We start from the raw sequence: 25,761 nt of genomic DNA on the forward strand, positions 1-25,761 counted from the left end.
TGTTTTACATAATGCATTTCAGCAAATTGTCTTTGAGGACATTTATACATTTAACACCTGCTAACAGAACAGTTTTTGCTCCTATATTATACTGGCTTTCCATAATAACGTCACACTTCAGTTTGGATTTGGTCTCCCTACGGTTCCTACTGTAACTATACAATCAAAGAGCAGTGATATGTAAATTAAACAAATATATCACCAACTTAAAACTTAAATGCATTCATGTTCAGAAAGTGATCAATCATTAAAAATGTCATTCCAATACTTAATGATTAGAAACAATACATTAGATTTTCAGTGGAAGGCCTGGCTTTGGCTGAGATGAACCCAACATTTGTCATAATCAGTGAGAAAATGAATCGGGTTGATACACGAAAAGATCAAATATGATAAAGTCTGCACTGACAGAGCTTGTGATGGAGGGTTTGATTCCAAAATACATCATGGTGAAGTAACATGACATGAATCAGTAAATCAGATAAACAAGATTAATACGTTTCTTATTTATAAATGATTTGCAGAGCTGTTGTTTTTTTTTTATCACCTTAAATGGGAACATAACTCTTCATATGAACACTGACTGAAACTGATGTCCTGTCCTCACGCCTGTTTTATTTACTGTGAAATAAAGTTGTGTTTTTAAGTTGCCTGTGAAACTCGGAGCCACAGAAAAGCAGAGGATGTTGAGATGAGACACTCAGGTTGACCTTTTCCCTTTTTATAGCCAATTTAGTGTCAGACGTCTGAACCAGGCTGCAAACAACAACACATGACTGTCAACTACAGCAACATCCTTCCCTCCCATTGTGCATCATGTTTGTTTCCTAACCTGGAGAAACGCAGCCTCGACTGTGAACGTGCTGGATTTTCATCACAAGCTTTAAACTTTAAACCACATTTTAACATCTAAACATAGAAAAAGAAAGTCAAGGTGAAGAGGAAGTGTCTGTGAAGTGTTCTGAGACTAAAGTCCGTCCAGCAGCTTATTACGACCGGCAGCTTCGTGTTATTGTGTGAACCCTGGTGGCTGCACTAATGAAAGTCCACATCAGGTCAAGGCTGGACTGGATGGATGAGGCTGCTGCTGCTGGAACTGTTCTGAGGGTCATGTTCAAACACAGGGATGAGCTTTTTTCTTTTAGCTGGAGAAGCTGAGGAAGCATCTGTCTTTTTTTATGTTAATGATGCTACTGAGGCCTAAAGCCGACTTGTTGGACTCATATGTGTTTTCAGGCTTTAATGCTGCACAGAAAACACGGACTGGGTTTCTGCAAACAGTCAACCTGGGTCTGTTCAATATAATCAATTTGCACAAATCAGGTTATGGTGAATTCCCGAATTCAATGACTGACATGTTTCAGAAATGTGCTGGCAAATTGCAGATAAATGTGTCCTTCAGGGTTCTTGTGTGTTCATACATTATTTGGAAGTACTGTTAAATTCTTCTTATTTTGCATGGGAGAATAACAGCATGTGGCTTTACATTTCCTTTCATGTAGACTGGTGTGAAAATCAGTGTTTAGCTGATAAATGCTAAAAAAAAAAAAAAAAACCTTATAATGGCAGCAGTGCACAGTTTTCAGTCACAACCAGCTCAGGACTGAATCGTTTGTGTTTAGAAATTTTAGAAAAGTCAAATCTGAAACATCTGTTACAGCGAGTGCCTGAAATGCATTCAACAATACGTGGATCCAAGATCAGCAGGAAAAACATAACAACACAGAAATAACATTCAAAATGCTGAATTCCTCAAATAAAAGCAGATTCATCATAGTTCTGTTTACAATCCGTACAACATATACCATTCTGTCTGCAGCGTCAGAAAGAAGGTAGATAGAAATTTTAATAAAATACTGACAAAGAAACATCTTAAATGTGCGGTAAAGCACAAAGCATCCACCAGTAAAGTACTGAAATGAAAAATCTTCACGTGTGTGTTAGAGTGTTTAGTTTCCTTTACATACAGTAAGTTCACAACAGAACAAACAACCTCTGATACTTTAACCTTAAAAATATTCCTGCAGGGAATCTGCAGTCATATCCAGATAAACTCAGTTTTGCTATATTCAAGCAGTATACAGATGTTTATTACATGTAAACTTATATCCTAACAACTGGAAGCATCTACAGTGGCTGTGTGTGTGTGTGTGTGTGTGTGTGTGTGTGTGTGTGTGTGTGTGTGTGCCCCTGTTTATATTAAATCTGTGTTTTCCTTCACGTTTCCTCCTCCAGGACTCACAGCCTGATCAACACTGATGCTGTAAAAGCTGCATCCTGATTTTGCTGCCTGTAACTATTCTACTGCATGTTTTTATAAAGTCGCTATCCACTAATGCACAGAAATCAACGTGAAACACTTGAGGACCATGTTTTCCTCTGAGACCTTTGACCCACAGTGTCTTAGATGTGCACAGAACCAGTATTTCTACATTTCTCCAACTGACATAAACTGGCACAAGGACCCTTGAAGTGTGAAGTGACTAAAAAGGCAGAGAAAGTGTTTGTTTATTCATTAAGGTAAATACAGTTAGGCAGAGAGAGAGGGAGTGGTTGTTTTTCATACTTTATAGGAAACGTTAAGAGCCTTGATTTGAACAAAAACTAAAACTGAATTGCTGAAGGTGGAGGGACGCTATGGTCTCTAGTGTGACAGCCAGATGTGCTTCATACACACTGACACATCTGCTTGATCTATCTTTATGAGGGGACTGGCCTCATTTGTATAAGACAGGGTTAAAATAAAAAAAAACACTGATGTATTATAGTCACAGCTTCTTTGTACCCAACTGTACGAACTTTCACCAAATAAATTCAAAACCACGTACGACACCAGGAGAACTCCAAATGAAATTACAGTAGATTGAACCTTTCTATTTCTCTGCAGCTGTTGCCTGCTCAGGACTGACTGAGGACACGATCAGTAAAAGCACAGCGTCACCGTCACGAGACAGATCGTTTCATCCATCTAAATCTGATCTGAGCCGCAGTAAAACCAGACAGATCCCACTGAGCCGAAGGGGGAAAGCACAGTCTAACTCGACTCGGCACGGGGCAGAGCTGCTGAGCTGCTGTAAGTGGGGTTGACATGCCATGTACGCTGGTGTGATAGTTTAACATTCCAGCTGTCTGCTCTCGTCGCGGTCGGCCACCTCACGCTTCCTGCCCGCCGGCCTTTCTGTGATGTGCTGGGCTGTCTGTTTGCAAACCGGCTCGACTTCTGCTCTGCTGCCCCGTCTCAACATTCAGCAGATGTCATAGGTTTTTGCACTTCGGAACATAAACCTGTGGTGAGCGGTTGATTTGGAAGAACCTAAAATATGTCCAACACCCACAGCTGGTACCAGGTTCACATGTTCAGAAAAAACAGAAGCGCCCCGTCATTTGAAACATCCTGTATCTACACTGCAGCAGTAGCTTGTCTCACTGCTGACTCACTGTAATTACAATAAAATACTAAAGTTTAAATATATACTTAACATAGACTCCTTTCAAAACAGTGACAAAAGTGGTCAAGCCTTAAAAAGCCTCATACATGCACTGGATTTTATTGTTATAGCCAATTAACTCATTTAGGCCATGTCTGTCCTAACCCTGACCAAATATTCAATTATCACTGCAGGGCCAACCACCAGCTCCACAGTGAACCTTTAAATGTCTCCTGCCAAAGGATGTTTCCTTTACCAGCGATGTAGCTGCTGAACCAAACGCCAGAAAACCCAAAGTGTGAGTTTTCTTCTTCTACTCTCGTGACTGGAAACAGGTTTATCTAATGGAGGTGCTGAGGTGCGTGAATGCGTCTAGCCTTCAGTCTGCAAGTGAACGGTTGAGTGCTCTGGAAAACATTAGTAAATGGACTTTTGATTGAGCAAACGAATAGAGCATCACTGTGGTTCTCAGCTGCGTAACAAAACACCAACAATGTGCTTAAATGAATGCGAAGAAACTGCACTGCAGCCTGAAATGAGGAAAAATGGATTCTGTAGTGTAGTACTGCAAAATGTTCATGTGAGTTCAATGTTCGAAAACATGCAAAAAATACATGGTGCTCATTATAATTCTGATACGATCAAATCAAGTCAAAGGAAAACAGTTTTTGCTTCAGTGTTACAGGAGAAGGTGAAACACTCGTCTTTTCTCTGCTGCTATAAAATTAAAGTCAAGCCTTATTTACAGTATCTGGCAGGACATCTTCTGCATTAGATTCTGAAAATATATCTTTTGGTCATTTTCAGCCAAACAAATTGTTAACGAGGAGAGTCATTGCTTTCTAACGGCAGACGAAATACTGCATTCTGTGACACGTGGGTCAGGAGAAACAGAAAACGGCCCAAAGCAAAAAGCAAAGGATTCATGGAGCCAACTCTTACCATAAAGGGGGATTTGCTTATCCAAGAGTTAACTGGAGCGACACTGATAGTTCAGACATTATTCTCACAGGAAAGACGCCAAAACCCCCCAGTTACCTTCCAGTATATCCTGAGCCGTGCTTCTTACCCACATGGGCCGTTATCCTCAAAGTACTGTACAAAGAAAAAGAAAAATCAGCTCGGGATCCAGGCCCCAAGCCCCGTTTGAAGTCTGGTTTCCAGTTTTTTTCAAATCACCTTCACTTTTATGCTGTACAGCTGTAGGAAACGCTACTTTCACACGTGTGTGTAGGAACATCACGACTCTCTCCAGCTGACATTTCCCTTGTTCATACTGAGGGGCTGGATTGTTTCAAGACGGTACTTTAGTTGTTTTTTTGTTTTTTTTTTTTGGAATTGGCACTTGACAAATAACTAAATAAATAAATATAGAGAACATCACCAGTAGCTCTTAGGATGCCCTTCCCTCTGAGGACACGTCCTCCTCGTCTCTGGCTGCTCGTCTGCTGCGCCTCGGCTTATTTTATTTCCTTGAGTTCAAGAGAAACAAGAATCCAGCAACAGCAGCAGCATTTTGTGAAGAAAGGTGTAGTCAGGGCGCATGTCCCGTACAGAATGTGAGTCTTTTAGTGTGTCTGTGTGTGATGAATATTGATTTGGGTTCAGGTTTGGGTTTGAGCTGTTGTGGAGTGTGTGGTTTAGTCCAGTGACAGCAGCGGCTGCATGTTGTCTTCTTCACTCTTGACTTTGTCTGGTCGTTTCAAGACGCCGGGCTCCACCACTGACTGAGACCTGCGGGGACCAAAACACAAACACCAGAGGGTTGGTCAGTCAGTAAAGGTCTGCGAATGCCATGAAATGTACAATATACATACGATAATTTCCAGTTTCTAATCATAATCCCTTCATTAGTCTAACAAGTCTTTCATGTAGTACTTGTTGAGCTGACCTCTTCATGGTTTTAGGGGACATGTTTTTCTCCAGGTCTCTCTCCAGGTCTTGTACTGACAGGGTGTAGGACTCCGGACAGTAGTCGGTTTCCTCGTCGTAGGCGTGGTCCAGCAGCGTCCTCGCCCACGTGCCCATATCGTACGGAGGCATCATCCCGCCGAGCTCCGACGGCAAGATCTCAGGGTGGATCAGCTGGTGGAGGCTGTTCAGGTTGTTACCGTGCATGAAGATCTGCATGGAGAAAAAACTAACGGTTGATATACTCATCACAGCAAACGGCTGTTAGACCAGTATCAGCTCTTCATTTAGCTGTTTTGGTCTGATCCGATTAAAAACTGTGGTGAAAATGAATCAGATTGTTACGTTTTGGGGCAGTAGAGCAAAAATAATGAGTTGAAATATGCTAAAAATATTCTAGAGCTGAGGGACCTGCAGTCAGGTGAAGATTCATCACTGCTGCCGACCCCTTTCAGTCCACTGTTAACACACAAATATGGATTATAGCGACTTTAATGTAAGATCTTAAGGCCTTACCCTCTTTCTGGTCTTGTCTTTGAGGAAGGGTCGAATGACTGTGTAGAGAGCGTGGATGTACCAGGGCTGGTTCACGAAGTGGATCCCACCAAACCTGGCAGGAAAACTGTCCTGTTGGAAACAGAAACAGAACAATCAGATGTAACACAGACAGACAGGAAGTGCCATCAGTTCATCTTATCACAGGCTCAAGAGGATTTTTGTTGCAGCAGCTGAAAAATGACTGAGATGAACCTCGTCCCTTTTCATTAAATTAGTTTTGCAAATAATCTCATGTTAAGTAGGAAATGGTCCGGTCTATTGTGGAGTCAGTGCAGAAGACGATGCCTGAGGGAAATGAGTCCTTGAGTTTATGCAGGTTAGTGTGTGGAGTCTGGGCCTGACAGTGTTTCCTAGAATACAGGACACAATTATGATAATTATGCTCCACTGTGTGTGTGTGTGTGTGTGTGTGTGTGTGTGTGTGTGTGGTTATAATTTGGCTGCAGGCCAGGAATATACTCTGACATAACAGAGCTGCCTAATGAAAATTGCTTGGAGCAGACATTAATATAAAAACTGTTAGCAGCGTGTGGGAGCAGCCCAGACAGACAGTGTCCGAGGTCAAGGCCGAAGATGACGCCAGCGGTTCTGCTCCGTAAGCAGGGATGTCGGTTACCAGACTGTCTGGAGCAGGATGCAGCATATGGAGCTCTGTACCTACATGACTTTCTGTCTGTAAAGTCCTGGTCCCTACATGATGACACCCGTCTGCTTCGATGACCCCCCCGACCTTTCCTTTAGCACCACACAGTCAAAAATCTGCCTCTGACCAACATGTGGCAAAAGCCGTTCGCTGTAGCTGCTGCTCGTCCTTCCTGTGCCCAAAGGATGCCTCCCGCTCTTCTACACAGGACGTGTTTCGTTTTCATCTGTCCACCTCCTACACATCTGACAGAACAGATATGACTCACTTTCTTCAATAGAGCTGTCCACGCCGACTTTATAATTATCCCCATTATATGACACTGCAACTGTGGCGCAAAGCGTATTTTCACTTTTCAGGTCTATGTTCATCCATCTGTGCATGACTGCCCTGTATGACTGGGCACTGAGCTGTGTCAGCACCATGATCCAGCGCAGCCAGTGCATGTGCACGTGGATTACTGACAGGGTGTGGAGGACAGATTACTTTCTGTCAATGGTGCAAATTATTCATCCATTAAAAACACAGGACATTACAGAGCTGCCATCATAATGTTTGTCATAATGCAGGAAATCAAAACAACATAAAACTTTTAGAGTTTGTATCAGGGCACAAACTCCTTTTGTTGTCTAGACACAGTGTGCTGTGTTTTTAATGACACTGTCATTGCTCTGTGATTACACATGTAAGAAGATTTACAGGAGCTGGATCCCAGTGGACTGTGGTTGCCCCCTGACCTCACACTGTTGCTACCATTAATCCAAATTTTGCCCTTTTCAAAAAAACAAACCAAAAAATGATTTCAGCAAATGAGGATTTGAGCTTCAGCAAACAGTCTTCAGGATTTCTAAATGAAACTGAAGAGAAAACACAAATGAGCTGCGGATGAAGCAGCAGACTTGGAGTAAAGACAAGATTTGATTCATCTGCTGTGTAGTCACTGATTTTATTCTTACATTTCAACCAGATGGATTTTATTTGATTTGAACTACAGACATTTCCTCTGTTGCTACAATCAATTCAAATTCTCCCCAGATGTTTAAAAGACCCTACAGTGAAACACAGAAGCTACTGTAGGTGCAGGTACAGTATTTAACACTAGTGCAAAATCAGTGTGAGCAGAGACGTCAATTACGGTAATCGGTTAAAGAAAGTTATTTTGGTCAAACTCTGGACTCCTAGACCCCTCAGACTCTGAGCCTCTGGCCCGTTCTGTGCCCGGACACACATTCTCACTTTAAAGACGGGACCCCCTGCATTATACATGAAACACTGAAAATGGAGTATGAGCTGCAGGGCCTGGACGAGGAGGAGGAGGAGGAGGAGAAACAGGAACTGAAGGACTGATCTGTTCAGACCCAGTGGAGTCAGATGGAGAAGAAATAAATTCTTGTATGCGTGAGGAGAAAGATTCAAACACAGGTGGAGGACGCTGTAGTTAGTGGAATCCAATAATGAAGGAGATCCAAGAGTGAATGACTGATGATGTAGGGAGGATGGAGACATCAAATTACTTTGTGCAAAATGTTTTTTAAACAGTTCAGATTTCCCTGAGTGACTCCTGTCAGAGCTAAGAGGATGATGGAGAAACGTTTTAGATGCATCACCAGTTTGGAGCATGTGCAATGAACAAAACAAGATGTCTCACTCATTTTGTAGTTTATATTTCAGCACTGGGCTGAATAAATGTCAAATTAAGACTTTTACATTCCCCCTCAGTCCACTGAGCAGATAAATCCTCCTGCAGGATTATCAAACTGTGTCTGTTGCATTCTGCACGTTTTCATTATGACTTATCTTTCCTCATCACAAAATCTGTGCACCACCCCCAGATGTCTGTGAATAAATGATATGGCTCTTAATTTAAAACTGATTAGCAAACAGCTGTGAACATTTTCTGACTTATTGATCATTTTTTTGATCTGTAAAATGTCAGATATATCGACAAATGTCATCACAATTTCCTTAAGCCCAAAGTGACGTCGTTAAATGTCTTGTTCTGTTGCAAAACTCAAAGATATTCAGTTTAAACAGATACAAGTCTGACATCTTTACTTGAAAACCTAATGTTTGCTATAAGCTACTAGTCGGCTCAAACTAGTTTATCATTTTCCTGTAGCGTGTTATCATCTGCAGGAAACTATGCAGACTTCTACGAATACCGTTCCCTCTGACTGAAAATTAGATCTGAAACTCCAATATCGTGTCTGTCTGTGGTGCTTTGTCTTCAGGCTGCTCAGGTTCATCACAACTTAATAAAAAACTTGGCATCAAATCTAGAAATCCTGCGGAGAGTCAGAAGGCAGTTTCGTGCTTATTTGCAGCTATAAAATAAGTGGGATTTTAGCTGCGGTGAGTAAACAGCTCAAACGTTCAGTAAATAACTCAGAACCACTTCATCTTCTTTGATGTTTGGCTTCTGAGGGGCAAATGTCGATTTTAGGCAAATGAGCGACTGTGGGGATTTATTTTTGTGTTGTGGCTGCAGGTCACAGCTGAATGTGCTCAGTTGGAGCATAAAGGCTGGAGAGAGTTAAAGGTGAACACAGGAAAAAAAATAAAATAAAACAGCACATGAGGCTGAACAATCATCGGTTTAATCACAAAACTCTTCATTTCACTTCCTGTTTTTCTCACCAAACCTTGCTGCCTCATCTCTCACCTCCTCCTCCTGGACGCCTGTGGCTTCGCTCAAGAGGATAAACGCTTTGGAAATGATTTTCCCTTTAAAGCTCAGTTTGCTGTAGAATAACACCCAGCTCCTCTAAATCTGACCTGCAGCCACAACCTTTCCTGCAGTGATTATAGTAAAGACTCAGCGTGAATCTGGTGACTTTTATTTTGAAATGTAAAATTAGAACAATATGTGTGGGTAGTTTTAAGGACACTAATGTGCCTGTTAGTGGTGAAAATGAATATTTGATGATAAAATGCTGAGACTAAAGGACAGGACTGTTTGGTGGGTGTCTCACAGAATCACATTCAGCTGATCGCCGCTCGTCTGCTCCAGCCATTTGTTTGTTTTGCTGCCTCCGACGCTGATAAGATGGCACACATGGTAAACATTACTGCAGGATCTAAAATGTCAGACACATCACACAGATTATATTCGTGTTTCTCCACAGTCTGTGACCTAAAACCTACATAGAAAACACACATCTACTGGAAATCCTCTGCATTATCATGTCGGGCACAAAACAATCACAACAAGGTTTTGTCTGGAAGCTCAGTGAGCATTTTGTGTGTTTATGCACATTCTGAACATTATATGACCAGAAAACATCAGCGTGTAAGTTCACATCATATAAAAGCTAGTGCACAGTAAATACCATTCATATTTATGTCTGAGTGGTGAATTATAGATGAGGAATTTTTCTGAGGGCTTGTGCTGAATAATACAGCACCACCCAACAACTGAAAACAAACAAAAAAAATACGATCCCACACATCAGCTAAAGCTTTTGTCCAGAATCTGTTTATAGACAAATGTTCCTGTGTTTTCTCATAATGAAGGAACATGTCACCCACGTGCAGATTTTCAAGAGAGACGCAAGATTTACAGCAGCGACAAAAGCAGCGAGTTCAGACCAAGGATTTAGTCTCAGTGTATTTAGTCTTTTCAGAGAATTGTTATTTGGTGCTTTCAGGTTTTTCTGAGGCTTCACTAAAAGCAAAGTGCTTCCTGCAGAGTTTAAAGAAAGAGACCAGAGCTCCAGTGTGACTAAAAGGATGTCACCTGTAAAGGTGTTATGTAACTGTCAGGTAAATGCAACACCTGTGCTGGAAGAGGTACACAGTGAGTATTTCCAGCTGCTGCCCACTCATGTCTTCAGAAAACATTTTCTTTTAGTGCAAAAATGTTTTTATAATCAAATTTGTGGTTTTGGTTTACAATAAAATTTGACCTGACAATTGCATTAGCTGTTTTAGCTTAAAACATTCATTTATATTCAAGTGACAAAAGTAGTAATTATTCATTTCCTCCAGGATGAATTAAGTCTTTCTATATAAAATGTTATATTTATGTTTCAGAATTGGTGTTTGTGTCTGTATGGATCTAAAGTGAATCTGTACAAAGGACTTGGGCTCATAATTCAGTCAGTGCAGCTCATTACAGGGAGAAGAGTCAGCTCTGATGCATATGCCACAAACAACAACAACAAAAACGAAATAAACACGGACTTACACGCGTCCTCTAACCCGACGTTGGCAAAAAGCCCAGTCGACCAACGTAATGAGTCATAGAAATGAATCAGCATCTCTGATCGAGCTGTAAACACATTTTCTTGTAAATTATAGAACGAATCCATTAGAGACGAAAAAGCCGTCTCAGGTACAAGCGACGCTGCAGCTGCAGGAGGGAAGAGAAAGAGGAGGACTGATGTGTAAAGTGTTTTTTTATTGCTGAACCTGCTGCAGCTGTAAAATCAGGAAGTACAGCGATTCAGGCTGATGTAATGTATTATTTAGTCTATAAAATGGGAGATGTAATAACAAGACGCAGGATGGACCCAGATGATGGGAACCAGACTAACATGTCCAGTCAGAGGAGACGTATCAGCTGATTCAGGACAGTGTCACGTTAATGTTTTAGTCCACGTCCGATATAATAAAGTATCTATCTTCTTTTATTTTTTCACTTTTTGAAGGAGTCGTCCAGTTTGAGGCTCCAACGACAGAAGGTGTCGAAGGCTGAGTCGGTGGTTGTTCTAAGCTCATTAATGGAAGTTAATTCCTAAGAATCCTCTTTCTTTTCCTGACTCTTGTTCAACATTTTACTCTGGATCAGTTTTACATTTGTCCACATCTGCTGTAAAAATCTGCAGTAATGTTACTGCACCAGTCTCTGCACTATAGAGAGCAGCTGATGTTACAACGTCTGACGTGCGTTGTCTATCGCTCTGTATGTGTCTGAGCTGTGGTCATACATCCTCTCTCTCTGTCGTGTTTCTCAGACTCGGGGCAGCACATCAGGTTGATGAGCTCCCTCCACTCTGCTCTGCTCCTGTCACTTCACATCCACACAGGGATGAGTAAACACGTCCTCCGGTAAAAAAGTGGGAAAAAAGTGAGTTCACGGGGGAAAAGAGGACATCCACTCGAGCGCTTTTCTTTTCAGGATATAAAGTGTAGCCCGGAGTGATGATGTTGTTTTGCTGCTGGTTCGTCCTCTACAAAATCCACCTACGTGGGAAGACGTCTGAGCGGAGCTAATGCTGAAGCTGAAAGGGGGTGAATCTTACAGTTTGTGACAGAAAACAGAGACTGGTGCTGCTTCACTCATATCTGTGGGTCAAATCTTTCACTCATGCAGCTTCTCTGATAATTTCAAACCGTTACTGGACTTTTCCACAGGACAGATGCAGCATCACTTCAGTCTTGGATCTGCTTCCCTCTCTTATTTAGCTGCAGCTTTTATCCAATCAGTTTGTGCAGGAAAGAAGATCGATGCCACTGTCATGTCTGCACAGCACATGCAGTCAATAGATTTTCATCTGCCTTTACTTTGAAACCTTTTAACTAATCAGATCTACTTCCTTTTCCCGCATCGTCATGGTCAAGTCATTTATCTAATCTGCTCCTCTCTGGGGTCAGACAGTGTTTAAATCATCTAAATTTCTGACAGAACTTTATTATCTTCCATGCAGCATAACGAACAGCACAGGACACGACTGTGGCTTGATAAGTGCATGATCACAAAGCATAAAAAACGTTTTTAAAGACAGAAGCAAAGATAAAATGAGAAAGGCCAGACTGAGTCTAACTGCAGCTGCTCTTCATTGCTGTTAGTGAGTCCTTGCTGGGATCGATAAAAGCAAAAGTCACTTTTAATTCTTCACAACATGCTTTGAGAATGAACTAAACTCTGCGTGAGATGGCTCTGGGGACAGGGTGGAGGAAAAACACTGCAGAATCACAGACATGTTGTTGAGCAGTGAACGTGGACACGACCAGAACTTTAGGAAGCTCAACAGAAAACATGCACTTATCTTTTAAACTGCACACAAATGTTTTGGTTGATGCCTTCCTCACTGATTGTTGGTCCAAACTGGCTTGTACAGGTAAATGTGCCAGGTGCACATTCGGTAATTAGAACAAATCAAATCAGAGAACACAGGGAGGCTCTGCAGGCTGAACAGCACAAAGCAGAACAGAAACACATCAGGTGGCTGTGAGCTGCAGGAGAAGAGGAGACTCTCTGTGGAGAGGACAGAATACAATAAAACTACAATCACAATATCTTATGAAAAGATATTAAATGTAATACATCAGCTGCTCAGACGGGCTCCATCCCAATATGGGAGGCTCTTAAGCTCGAGTAACTTATTAAGCTCGAGTAGTTTTTCTTTGTCTTATTTCATATCCACCTCCAATTTCCTCCAGTGAGCAGACCAAGCAAATGTCAAGTGCTTTGTCTGTTAAAAACATTATCTAACTTTACAATTTCACATCAGATGTGGTTGTTATTAAAGACAAGGGAGCACTGGGATCTACTAGAACATCATATTCCTTTATTCTCATTCTTTGTATCTAAGAACAGTCTCTGAGGACAAACCTATAAGCACCGAACACCCTGAGAGCTCCCTCATTTATTTTGCTTTTTCAGGACCAGGGGTCATTTAAACTGATCTCAGCTGTTCAGAAGGAAAAGTGGGTGGACGACATACTAGCTATGTGCTACTAGTTGGTCAGGAGATGAGTTAACACGTTAATATGTCGGACTCTGCGTATTCCTGCTCTGTGCGTTTGGTGCAGTTGACCTGAGTGTCCAGAGGATTATTATTTTAACCATCATGGGTTTCAGTTATTTATTTTATTTTTCTGCACTAAATCAAACATAAGTTCTGGAACCTACGTGGAAAAACTGCTGATACTCCTACCTTAAAAAAATGTTATAGAAATGACTCTTAAGGGCATTTTCTGACATATGGTCCATCTATAGATCAATAATATTTGCTTACAGAGAAAATCCATTCACTTTAAATCTGTACAGCTGCAGGAATCTAATGTGGTTTATGGAGATTTTGATGCTGCTCAGTCTCGAATTGATCCAACTAGTCCTTTAGGTTCCAGGCAGTAAGAGTTCTGGGTTACGTTCAGGGACAGACCACAGCTAAATGTGAAGACGCTTCCAACAAACAAGCTAAATCCTGATGTGAGAAAATATTGGCAGAGAACATCCACTGACTTTAATCAACTGTAAAACCTCATCAGCCAAACTCTGAATAGTCTGTTTCACTGAAGTTAGAGAACATCTGGCAAAACAGCTGCAGTTAAAGACCCGGGCAGAGAGGACCCGGTTTCACTTTCTGCAAAGATAAACTGGTCAACAGCCTGTTTCTTCACAGCAAACCAGTTCAACCTCCTGTTAACAGACTGGGCTGAAGACAGATTACTGACACTTAAAGGTATGTTTGAAACACTGTTAAAGCCCAGTGACAGTTTCTTACTGATCAGATTCAGTAATGACAGTAATGCACTTTTTCTGTTGTTCCTAATAAAAGTCACAGCAATAAACACTTTTTAGTTCACTGAGACCAATTTCCCATTAACTCATTTCCTGATTTTATGGCTTATAACGTATTTGCTGCCATTTATTTTACTGCTTGAGATAAAAAAGACAAATTACAGGCTGTTTAAAAACCTTTTATCATGTATTAAACGTTATGATGAGAAGGAGGAGGATTATTATTCGATATATTTGAATAGATGTCCCAAGATATCAGACGGTGAAGTCACATTTATGGAGCGATTAACTCTAAAGAGGAAGAAAAGTGTTTTCACACATTTGAAGCTGCTGCAGAGTTTTTGCATTAGGTCAATATTTATTTCTTAATATTTTCTGCTGCCGTTGCACAATTTTCTCAGGAGTCCCAGTAATTTTGTAGGAGTCTCATGATAATGCCAGTGAAGAATAATCCAAAGCATCGACTGGAGTTATACATCTCTATATGTTAAGGTGGACTAAATATCACTAAACATCACTAAATATCATTATATTCAAACTGATATGAACAAAGAAAAACAAAGCTAGAACAAGCTGCTTGACAAACTTGCTTAGTTATTACCTTTAATAATAAATCAATAATCAATGAAATAATAATCTAAAATTGTTGATGAACTTTGTGTCATATAATCAAATAATAAGTCTCTATAATCTGCTCAGTTTAGACTAAGATTTTCTACCATAATAATCAGCAGAGTTTACCAAACAGCTGTCTGATTTTAACCACATCCAGAATGTTTACAGCTGCGTTCACTGAAACAAGACTGAGACCTGAGACTAAGAAAAACATTTGCTTATAATCAGAAAAGCAACTGAGAATGAAAAAGTAGAGCAGCAGGTTTTAGGCAGAAGAAGGATCTGAAAGCATTTGGTGTGATATCATCAAAGTAATGTTTGACTGAAAAGGCCATAAATCAAAAACACATCTGCATATCTGACTATTGAAGCTAGAAAATACAAATATCTAATTGATTTGGGTGTTTGTCTTCGGACTCTGACAGGTTTCCCTTAATGAGAGCTGTTTTATTCTGATCTTGTGAATTGTTAAACTATTAGACAAATACAAATGAGACCTGAGGGTGAAGCCAGTCACTGGGATTAATCTGTGCAATGTGTGGTGCTAAAATAAACATCTGTCCTGCTGGTGACACTGGACAAATGAAAAGAAGAAGAACGTCTGTACAACCTTCAATAGATCCAACCTGAACATTTCAATAAAAACATGATCAAAATAAAATGATAAAATGTCTGTAAAGGAATAATTTCTTTCTGTTCGTTGTTGTTTTCTCTTTCATTTACATAAGACGTGATGCACTGACTGGATTTTGTGACTGACAGTGAACCAGCTGCATGTGATCGTCTTGAAAGAAAAAAAAGAGAAGGGAGATGGAGAAGAACAACAGAAAGGAGCCCATCTGGAGGAGAGGGCAGAGCAGCACGGCACGGCAGGCCGGCGTGTTGCCGTGGCAACACAGTGAGGGTGGGATGTAGCGGGAGGGATGAGGAAGAAAGAGGAGGAGGAGGGTACGCTGAAGCTCGGTGTGAATGCAACTGGCTGCCGATGAAGACGATGCTTTTTTCTTGTTCAGCAACAACAAACGTTGGACCTCACTGTGTTTCCTTTTTTGTGATTCCGTCTGATCGTTGATTTAATTGTATACAATGATGAATTATCTGATTTTACAGAACTAAGAGATGAGAGAGCTGCGGAGGAAGAGGAGGATGAAGAGGGAGTTAAAGAGAGGAAGACGAAAGTGAGAGGGGGGAACGGGGGAGGATTCATCAGCTCCTCTTCCTTCTGCTCTTTCTGACTATGTGTTAAATAATTTGCACAATAGTGATGATCATGAGCACGTGACTGATTCAGTCAATAAGAAAGAGAAGAAGAAGTGAAACTGGAGGTCTAAGGAAAGGTCGAGGGGTCAGTTGGAAAAAGCCCTACATAACATGGGCTCCTCAGTGTGACCATGACTCACAGGTGAGTGCCCTGAGCCCTGATCTGATCAATGTAGGTTATAGCAATAGTCTTGCATTAACACACACACACACACTCAGGGAGTCTCCATGGATCAGCTCAGATGTTCCACAGACTGTCTCCACTTCCCATCTCAAGAGTCCTGCATCCAAAATTTAAGAGTCTTTCTTTTGCACATAAAAGCATCACCTCTGATCACAGGTCTGTTCCATCCTCATTCCATCTTTTGGACCCTGTCCCCAAATCGTTGGCTTTACGTCACGGTGATAAATGACACTGTGCTGACTCTAAAACGTAGAGAAATCAGCTCTGTAGTTTGGCATTAATTATTTAACCAAAGGCTGAAGCACATTATCCTACGACGACACCAGGAAGAGGCACCACATGCTTTGACGGTTTGATCATAACAAAAACCATCTAATGGACAAAATCCCAGACCACGACCACAAACCCTAATCCGCCGATTCCTGGGTCGACGTCGATCGGTCACCAGATCTGAGCCAAACCCTGCACGGAGACAGGTGAGACTCTGTCAGGTGATTATTAAGGCATTTAAAAAGCCCAAACGCTGCAGCTGTGAGTGACGCTGGAGCCACGAAGCTGCAGCGTGAGTGTGCAGGTTGTCAGCCGCAGCACAGTCAGTTCGCCGTCGAGAGATTCGGGACAGGTCATTAATTACTGTGAGTGGACGGGAGCTGATCGCAGGTCAGATGGCGTCTGGCTCTGACAGATCATGTTAACGAGGTGATTCACATCCCCGACCCCAGAGATAACACACAGCAAAACATGTCCAGCATGTTAAAACAGCTTCACATTGACGCAAACACTCAGCAATTAAAAATAAAAGAGATCAGCTCTCACAAAACATGTAAAGTGCAGTCAGTGTTCTAAGATCTTTTCCTTTTAAATTCATTATTTAATGAATGAGCTTTGTATGAAATGTGCAGGAGAAATAAACCTTGTGTGCCAAGGCTCATAAGCTTTAAGTCTGTAAGATAAAAATAAAAAGGAGGGTGAAGTGGTTGTATGAAGATGTGATAACAAAACTCATATAAAAGCAAAAGTAGAATATTTCCTTTCTTTCTTTAAAAGAACCACTGATAATCTGTAAGCAAGGTTCTTTGGTGCGTAAGCAGCTATATTAAAACACTTCAACAGTATTTTATTATGCATTACTTTAAAATCATGTTCCAACCTGTCAAAGGAGAACAACCCAAAGAAGGTTTTGCAGACTTTAATCCCTCTGTAACGTTGTAATCCTGGAGGATTATGACTGAATGGGTTTGAATCCCATCCTGCACTTCACCTCACCTCCTGTGTTTCCCCGGACTCTTAAAAATAAAGAAATTTAAGTCAAAGGCAGAGAAACAGAGAAACTGGAGCACGTACTGTGCTGTGGATAAGCACAAAAACCCCAGACACAAACCAGCACGCAGCGTACTGGGTAAACTGGGAGGGTCAACTAAAGGACACCACTTCGGCATCTGTCTGTCATTGTCCACTAAAGCCTCACTCTGGATCCAGATGTAGATCAGGGAGCAAAGCAAAAGGAAACAGCGTTTTTCTTCCCAGTGGTGGACCAGTCAAAGAAACTTTACTGGTTTGTCTTTTAGTGCGAGCAGCACCACGATCAGACTGTCAGAAGACCCGTTTAAACCACAGCAAGCATGTTTTGATGTTACTGTCGTAGTAAGTACAGTACATGCTGTAGCAAACCAAATTTGACTGCTGTGATATGAAACTGCAGAACAGGCAGATCATATTTCTGCACCAAACAGTGTGTTCACTTCACACGTTACTCCCTCTCTCTCTCTCTCTCCTCACATTTTCTGTTTCCCTCCAGACTATAGGAGGAAAAGAAAACACAAAACACAACACAACAAGAAACATTGTGTGTTCGGGTGTGTAATAACCATTAAACCCTGCAGGGGATCCACACTGACAGTCCTACCGCTGTGATCTGTACAACACACACTCGTACTAACGCTGATCCCAGGGCACGTGGCCCACATGCAGCTCGTCTTTACTCAAAACCAACTCTGTCACCACCGCAATGACGAAGAGTCAGTCGCAGCTGCAGTTTGAGCTGCGTTAACATGGACGACTTAATGTAGAGACCACAGCAGTAGAATAATTCATTTCCTCAGATAATGCAGTCAGTTCGTCAGGATGTTTTTCCAGTGTTAATTGCCATTTGTCAAACCGCTGTCAGTTCATATTGGCATCAGATAATCCAGCACTGAGTCTGATGGAAAATCTCTGGAAACAAAAGAGAAGCGAGGATGAGCTGCAGCAGATGGAAAGTTGCTGATGCACACAGAAGTTAGTGTTGTGTTCGGTGTAAATCAGCCATCAAACCACATCAATCGTGCAGAAGAAAGTGGATAAAACTGCCCTGCAGACGAGTGTGACTCAGCTGCTTTTAAACACTTAGTGCTTTTCAGATTCATAACCAGATGTGTTCAGGCCGAAGTGACTCACTGTGTGTACTCGTACAGTGAAACATCTGAGGACTAGTTTGAGCTTCACACCGTGGTAGTGAGGACCTGTGGGGAAGTGGGGGCAGTGAGGATGCTTGAGGGTTCAGTCCCTGGTTTCAGGGCTCAGGTTAGTCTCAGGTTGAGGTTTGGATCAGTGTTAGGGTTCAGGTGAGATAGTTACACACGAGAGGGGCTAGGGGGCGCTCAAACACCGACGACGAAACAAGCAGCAAAACAAATGGACTAATGGACGAGGAATAAATGATTCAATCTCCTCACTTTGTTGGCAAGTCTCTTCTAGCTGCTACATGTTGGGCCTTCCACTTTTTTCATCTCCCATCAGGATGTTGGATCAACCAATCAGCATGCAGGATGTACAACATGTCATTGAGATTTTGGAGATGTGTCAATGGACTACGTGCAAACATCTGCATCCTACAGCCACAAACCCCTTCACTGCGTAGGGATGTGAGGATGCTTACAGGCGGCTTCATGCAGAGGAAGAATACAGACATTTTTACCTTGGCAGCTATTTTGCAGCTGGTTGTGCTTTTAAATGCACTTTAAAATAAAATACAGATGTGGCTGAAAGTCACATTGTTACATCCCTGAAACCAGATTTGTCACTGGATGTATGTAAACGTGCTGTCGTTTAAATGTTGCAGCTCATTGATGTGTTTGTTCTTGATATTTTCTGTTTGGATACGCACATAAAACTCGTGGGATTTATTAAGTGTAAGAAAAAGATCGTCGCTTTCCCGTCTCTCCAGCCTGATGACAACGTTGCTACATCCCTGATAAAACTTGCTTCATGCACTTTATCTGTAAAATCGAATCAAATCAGCCGATTACACTTTTGCTTTCTGCAGCCATTCCTGTGAGCAGCCATTCTTATGAGCGGTTGCACAGTTGGGAGTGACTCAGGGCTCAGCTAATAGCTCCCATCAATAATTCAGGCCCTAATCTGTGTCTGGAGAGCGTCAGAAATGTGTTATATATGGACTCATCACACTGATGCACCGGCTCGAGTCTACAGTTATTCCCCTTAGTCTTAAAAAAAAAAAAAGGATGATTTTTCCATTGCCAGTGTAAAACCTCGACTCCGCTGACTGAGCAGAAAACTAATGTTTGCAGAAAGTGGAGGAGGTGGACAAAGCGGCAGAAAATCCTGATTATTAACACAGAAATTATTTAAATCTCACTGGGGCTTAAGGTAAAAAGAAATTTCTTAAACTATAGTGTGCACACTAATTTACATCTGCTTCTCTTGTTGAATCATTTTCACAAGCTCCACATTCCTCATACAGGACATTTGCAATTCATCCTCTAACACATAAAAACCATGTTAACACAGTCTATATATATAATAACGGATCAATGTGAGATGGTTTTACTGATGAAAGGACAATAAGCAGGCATGAATAATCAATAATTGATTTCTGGCTTTCATACACAGGTTTGCTCATTTTCACTCCATAGACAATGCTGATGGAAATAAAACTTCCCATTAGCCAGATTCTAAACAAATTTGAAGTTAAGATGTCAAAGTATTTCCCAGATACTTAACCTCATCATTACACATAGTGTTTTAATAAGATAATCTGTCCGGTTTGTGTCCTGCCTCTGGCCCAGATTGGCTCCAGCCCCCACCCCGGTAAATAATGGACGGACGGATGTTTCAATAAGAAAAAAAAAAAAAAAACAGGAGGTGAATTCTGTAAAAAATTAAAGATCACAACTCTTTTCATCCATCACGAGCTCAGCAGATAATCTTTTCAGAGCTCGCTGCATCTTACTCAACACTTCCCTCTCGCAGTACTTTCCCTTAGATTTCACTTTGACTAATGGAGCCCAGCACAAATTGGCAGATGACTCACTGGGATGGTGAGAAAGCAATAACACTCTGCCTCATCTGCACACACGCACACACACACGCACACACACACACACACACACACACACACACACACACACACTTCCTCTGGGATTTGGCTGGTTACCAGAGGACGGCTGTGTGCTCTCTGAGCCTTTTCTCCTGTAACTCATTTCAGCAATGACGTTGAAGGTGCCCTGATGACTGACAGCACTAATGCACACTCATGCCTTGGAAAATCCTGCACACACACACAAATACAAATCCAACACGCAGTGACACATTTCTCTGCAAACACGAATCACGTGAGGCAAACAGGGCGATGGCAGGATAATAGCTCCCACTAAACAGACATCTTTTTCTGTGCATCATCTACCTGCCAAACCAGCCTTGAAAACACTACCCAGCACTGTGTGTGTGTGTAGATGTGTGTGTGTGTGTGTAAACAAAATGTAAATGTCAGTATTGTATTTTAAAAACTCATGGATTTCTAGTTTCCAACAAATAATTATTTTTAAGATCAATTAATCAGTCAAATGTATTAATTAAGGTATTTTTCAATAAACGTCATAAACAGTAAAAGCCCCAAAGACAAAACTTACAATTAAAACTGAGAAAAGCAGCAAATCCTGCAGCACATTTTGTTTGACGGAATCATTTTATGATAAAAAATCAATAATTAAAGAATGAACTCATCAATTACTGACTAATCACTTCATCTCAAGTACAATTTGCCTGTTATTATTAACCTGCAGTATAACTGATGCGTAAAATGTTAATCTATTATATGTCAACGAGTGACACAACATAAATCAACAGAATCGGTTGCTCACTCTGCCCTGCAGAACTTAGATCCGTTTTCTTTACGGTTAAAAAACAAAAAACAGAGTCTCAGTCAGACACATTTCGCAGACGACCACTGACCGTATCAACGTCAGGGCTTCTTACCTGCAGGCCCTCGATGGCCAGCCGCAGCATGCTGGGAGTCAGCTTTGACGCCTGCTTGAAGGTGAAGTTACTCCAGTCGATGATGAGGATGAAGCCGTTGACCTGCAGCTCCGGATCCTCGATCATAGATTCCAGCGACAGCAGGATAGCCCTCAGTATGTCCACGAACGTGTATCTGAGAGAAGCGTGATATGTTTGGAGCTGATATTAGTTAAATGTCTGCTGATACGTGACAAGATACGGCAGCAAGAAAATGCCAAAATATCACCATGGAGATTTAAGTGTTTTACCTCAAAGTCTGTTTTAGGACAATTAGCATTAATTCCACTATATTTTAAAAAGGTTTTATTCATTCAGAATATTATCTGACAACTTTACTGGAACTTTATACACTGATTCATAAGATGAGGAACATGGGGTGTTAACATTTTTTGTTTGCATGTTTGCATGAGCCCGGTGCTGCAGTGAGACGGTTTATATGGGGAAAAGACAAGCACGAGTCAGATCTAGAAACATCTCAGTGCTGATGCTTGTTTACTTAGATGAAATGTTAAATGCAGGAGATTCACTTGTAAATGTGCTACTATACATGACCTGACCTGTGAGCCCGTGCTCACACTTCTAATCTGAAGTGGTTTCTCATGATTTGGTCTCTTATAGTTGTAAGTTAAGGGAATCTTAATGCTGCAGATTCATTAGATTATTGAGCTTCGACTTTATGGCAACAGTTTGGAGGCAGTTTCCATTTTCAACACAACAAAAGAGGGATTTTTGTTCTTTATGAGGTTTCTCCTTTTTCCCCTTTAAAGGGTCACATTTCTACATTATTTGAATCAAAGTTATAAGAAAAGTAGATGTTGCATTTTATCTATTTTTTTATGTGGGGCTCTAGACATAAGCTTTACTGGACTTTTCCCAGTTTGGTGTGGAAGAATGTGACTGGCCTGCACAGAGCCCTGACCTCAACCCCATCCATCACCTCTGGAACAGCAACTGTGAGCCAGACCTCATGCCCCAGCATCAGTGCTGGACCTCACCTGGAGCAAATCCCTGCAGCCAGTTTTTAAAAATCTCTGCAACTACACCAGAAAGTGACAGGTTTGGTTGTCCACATACTTTTGGCCAGGTAATGCATTTTGCCACCTGCCATTGAAGACTTACACACCTGGAAGAAGGTTAACCAGCTGATTTCCTGTAGTTGCTTGGTGCTGATTGGACAGCTCCATAAACCAGACTCCATGTATTTATAGTGGATTTTAAATCACAGACTCTTCTCTATTTTATGTTGGTGTCAGATCAGACAAACTCTGTGGCCTACAGCCCCATCGCCCTGCCTCTTTATTACCTGCTCTGGTCCCAGTTGGCTGCGAACAGGACCAGTATTTTCCTGCCGTATCTGTCCAGGTTGGAGAGCACACCGGGGAACCCGTCCTTCAGGGCTTGCTTGATCCCCGGGTCCGTGGCTTTCAGGTTCTTGAACATGTCCAGGTTCTGCTGTCGGTACTCGAAGTACTGTGCCAGCAGCCGGAACGCCTCGAAGTGGTTGAATTTCCTCGCCCGGAGGAATCTGAGGATAAACGCGTCGTCTGTCCTGAGGAAACCGATGTCCGGCCGGGTGATGATCATGTCCCGGACCTCCTGGATGTCCTGGTGTAAAGTCTCCGGGTTTTCCTTCAGCTCCACCTTGGCCTTCTCCAGGGTCTCTGGAGAGAGGCCAGCCTGCAAGTGAGTCATCTTTTGCAACAGCTGTCCCTCCACGGGGGACCACACCGCACCAGCTTCCAGTGACAGCACAGAATAAACAGTTACCTCCAGCAACAGGGTGAACTAGATTCAATTATCTTCTCTGCTGTTTCCTGATCAGGCGCTGACTTCAGATGGAGGCCTGCTGCTCTGTAGACCTAATCCACCCTGAACTGGAACAGACGTCGCTGGTATGATGATCCAGTGATGCTTGATCAACATATGGGCCATTCACTTTTGCGCACGGGAACATTTCAACCTTATCCTAATTTTTGCTCCTTGTATGTCTTGGATCAGGTCCCCCCAGGCTTCAGGCGGCACATCCAACCTGCTGATGAGGGCGGCCTGAGCTCCGAGCCGACAGACAGACGCTCCCCTGCATGTCAGTGCCTCTTCTCTCCGCTGTATCTCTGTCTGTGGCACAATGACGACGACAGCATCACCGTGTCCGCGGCGTCGCTCGCGGCGGCCAGTCAATGCGGCACGACCCTGCAGCACCTGCTATATCATCATCATCATCATCCTCACCATCATCATCATCATCATCATGCCTCCGCCTTCACAACGCATCTCCATCCGCCGACCGACTGATGCTGCTGGTGTTGCTGCTGGTGCCGCCACCGACCGCTCGGTCACCGTCAGTTGAGGCAGATTTGGCCGCTCGGGTCGGCGCCTACATCCCCGTCTCAACCATCAATGCTCCTCAGCATCACCTGTCACCGTTTGGCTGTGATTTTAGATCTTACATCATTGTTTAGCTGAACTGGGGGGTGTCCAGCAGCACAGGTGTCCCGCGAGGTTTTGTTCCCCTCCTGTCTCCGGTTTCTGGGTTTTAGAGAGGGGGGGGTGGACTGAGGGGGGGATTACCGTCTCCGCTCCTCCTGCTGCTGCTGCTGCCGCCGTCTGTTCGCTGCTGAAGTGACTGACAACAAGAGAGTCTGTGCTCCGGTCGGTGTATGGACGCCTCCGGCTGGGGGAAGGGAGGGAGGGCTCGGGAGGAGGGGCTGGAGAATAAGATGAAAAGGCGAGAGACATAAAAAGGGATGCAGGGAGGGAGAGAGGGCAAAGTGGCACAAAGATGGAAAATAACTAAAGGCCACAAACAGAAAGTGAAGGAGCGATGGACAGTCGGGTGGAGTACAGGCAACTTAAATGAACTGAGATAAAGGAAGGATGAGGTGAGGAGGCCTGGGAGCTGCAGACAAAGTGGAAACAAAAAGGGTGGAGGGATGAAGACCAGGTTGGGTCAGCATTTTGGGCCTGCAGGCTAAATTAGGTCTGGCCTATTGCATTAACCTGTTCTGTGCTTTCCTTAAAGAAACACTGCAGCTCTTAAACCATTTTGACTCCCTCCGACTTTATGATTTCACAGACGATTCATTTCACACACTCAGATTCGGCTTCCAACAAAAACATCAACCTGCAGACAGTGAAGTGAAGCCGGTGTGTGTTGTGTCAGTGTGTGATTATACAGTTTTTGTGCACATTGATTTAAAAGGTGTTGCATTATATCACCATGTTGAGAACAACAATGCAGATGAGTCTGTACTGTGGTTCAGGTTCAGGATTTGTGATCATCCTCACTGCAGCAGCTTAGTTTAATGGTCTGACTCTTCTCTTCTCTTTGCACCACTTTGAACCGACGTGTTGCACATGCACAGTGAGCTTCGTGCACAGATCTGTGGGCGGATGTTCTGGGTGTGTGTGTCTGTGTTAAGGCCTCAGGCAGCCCTCACTTCTTCCTCAGGGTAAAGTCTAACTCTGAGTGTGTTTGTAACACAGGGGAGGGGGAAGCTGTCTGACAGGATGGATGGATGAAGAAGAAACATTCATTAGTTTTTCATCATCGCCATGAATTCACTGTTAAATCACAAAATCCTTCATTGTCATAACTCACACAGCAAAGTGGACCCACCCCATTACTGAAACGCTGATGGTTGCACAGATGACGTACAGGCAGCTCAAACTGTGGGTGGTGTGTGTGTGGAGAGGGGAATGGGGGAGGTGGCACCTGCTTAGTGGTGACCAGACAGCTGCACTTAAACACTCTGAATTCATTTCCATTGTACGTGCAGACTTATCTCTCTTGTGGCTGAGTGGAGCAGCTCTGACACTTTAACTCTGCACAGGAACAAAGAGAAGCAGAAAAACATCCTGTGCACAGACACACTTTTTAGATTTATTTTCTCACATGGTTTAGTTAGAGTTAGGCCCAAACACAACTTGGTTTAGGTCCGAAAACTGTCACGGTCATGGTTAAAAGAACATTGTTGGCAGGAAACAGTGTTAAACTCTGACATCATGTCCATCCAGGCTGGAGCAGGGACTTTAACACCTGCTCGTGCAACATCCTGCGGTTTTCCATCAACAGCTCTTACACATTTCTTGCCTAATGGGCCAAAGTAAAAACAAACATACTCACTCACCTGCCACCAAAGAAACCTGGGCTCCAGATTGGACACCTGCAGGGATCAGACCCTGGTCAGCTCACTGGGAACTCCTGTCCTGTTTTGAGGACAAACTGCTGCTTTGTTCACTCAGAAAGTATCTGGACCTCTTCATCTTCAGAAGACTTGTCAAAGTGACTGTTTTTGGACACCTCCCTGACCACGAGGCCCAGTTTCTTAGTTCGGCCACATGGCAAATTTCTTCCACTTCACAGTTATTGAGGCCACTGAGCTCCTGGGAACACTCA

At 42.6% G+C, this 25,761-nt stretch overlaps 1 protein-coding gene across 1 annotated transcript; it reads right to left on the reverse strand.

Moving 5' to 3' along the window:
* Window positions 1–4,874: 4,874 nt before the first annotated feature.
* clvs2 (clavesin 2) lies at window positions 4,875–23,725 on the reverse strand. Its single transcript, XM_026318962.1, has 5 exons — window positions 22,669–23,725; window positions 21,324–21,498; window positions 5,856–5,966; window positions 5,320–5,552; window positions 4,875–5,162 (listed from the first exon to the last, which is right to left on the reverse strand). The coding sequence occupies exons 1-5, from the start codon at window positions 23,055–23,057 to the stop codon at window positions 5,069–5,071; spliced, it is 1,002 nt and encodes a 333-aa protein (XP_026174747.1). The 5' UTR covers window positions 23,058–23,725; the 3' UTR covers window positions 4,875–5,068.
* Window positions 23,726–25,761: the final 2,036 nt, after the last annotated feature.

This window comes from Mastacembelus armatus, chromosome 24 (assembly GCF_900324485.2).
Source record: "Mastacembelus armatus chromosome 24, fMasArm1.2, whole genome shotgun sequence".
Classification (NCBI taxonomy): Eukaryota; Metazoa; Chordata; class Actinopteri; order Synbranchiformes; family Mastacembelidae; genus Mastacembelus; species Mastacembelus armatus.

Bases quoted from the DNA above. Each gene is read 5' to 3' on its own strand.
- clvs2 (XM_026318962.1), bottom strand. From the start codon at position 23,057: ATGACTCACTTGCAGGCTGGCCTCTCTCCAGAGACCCTGGAGAAGGCC. The intron at 5,553-5,855 runs GTAAGGCCTTAA...TTCTCCATGCAG, and splicing joins AAGACAAGACCAGAAAGAGG to ATCTTCATGCACGGTAACAA. The intron at 5,163-5,319 runs GTCAGCTCAACA...TGGTCCCCGCAG, and splicing joins TCCCCTAAAACCATGAAGAG to GTCTCAGTCAGTGGTGGAGC.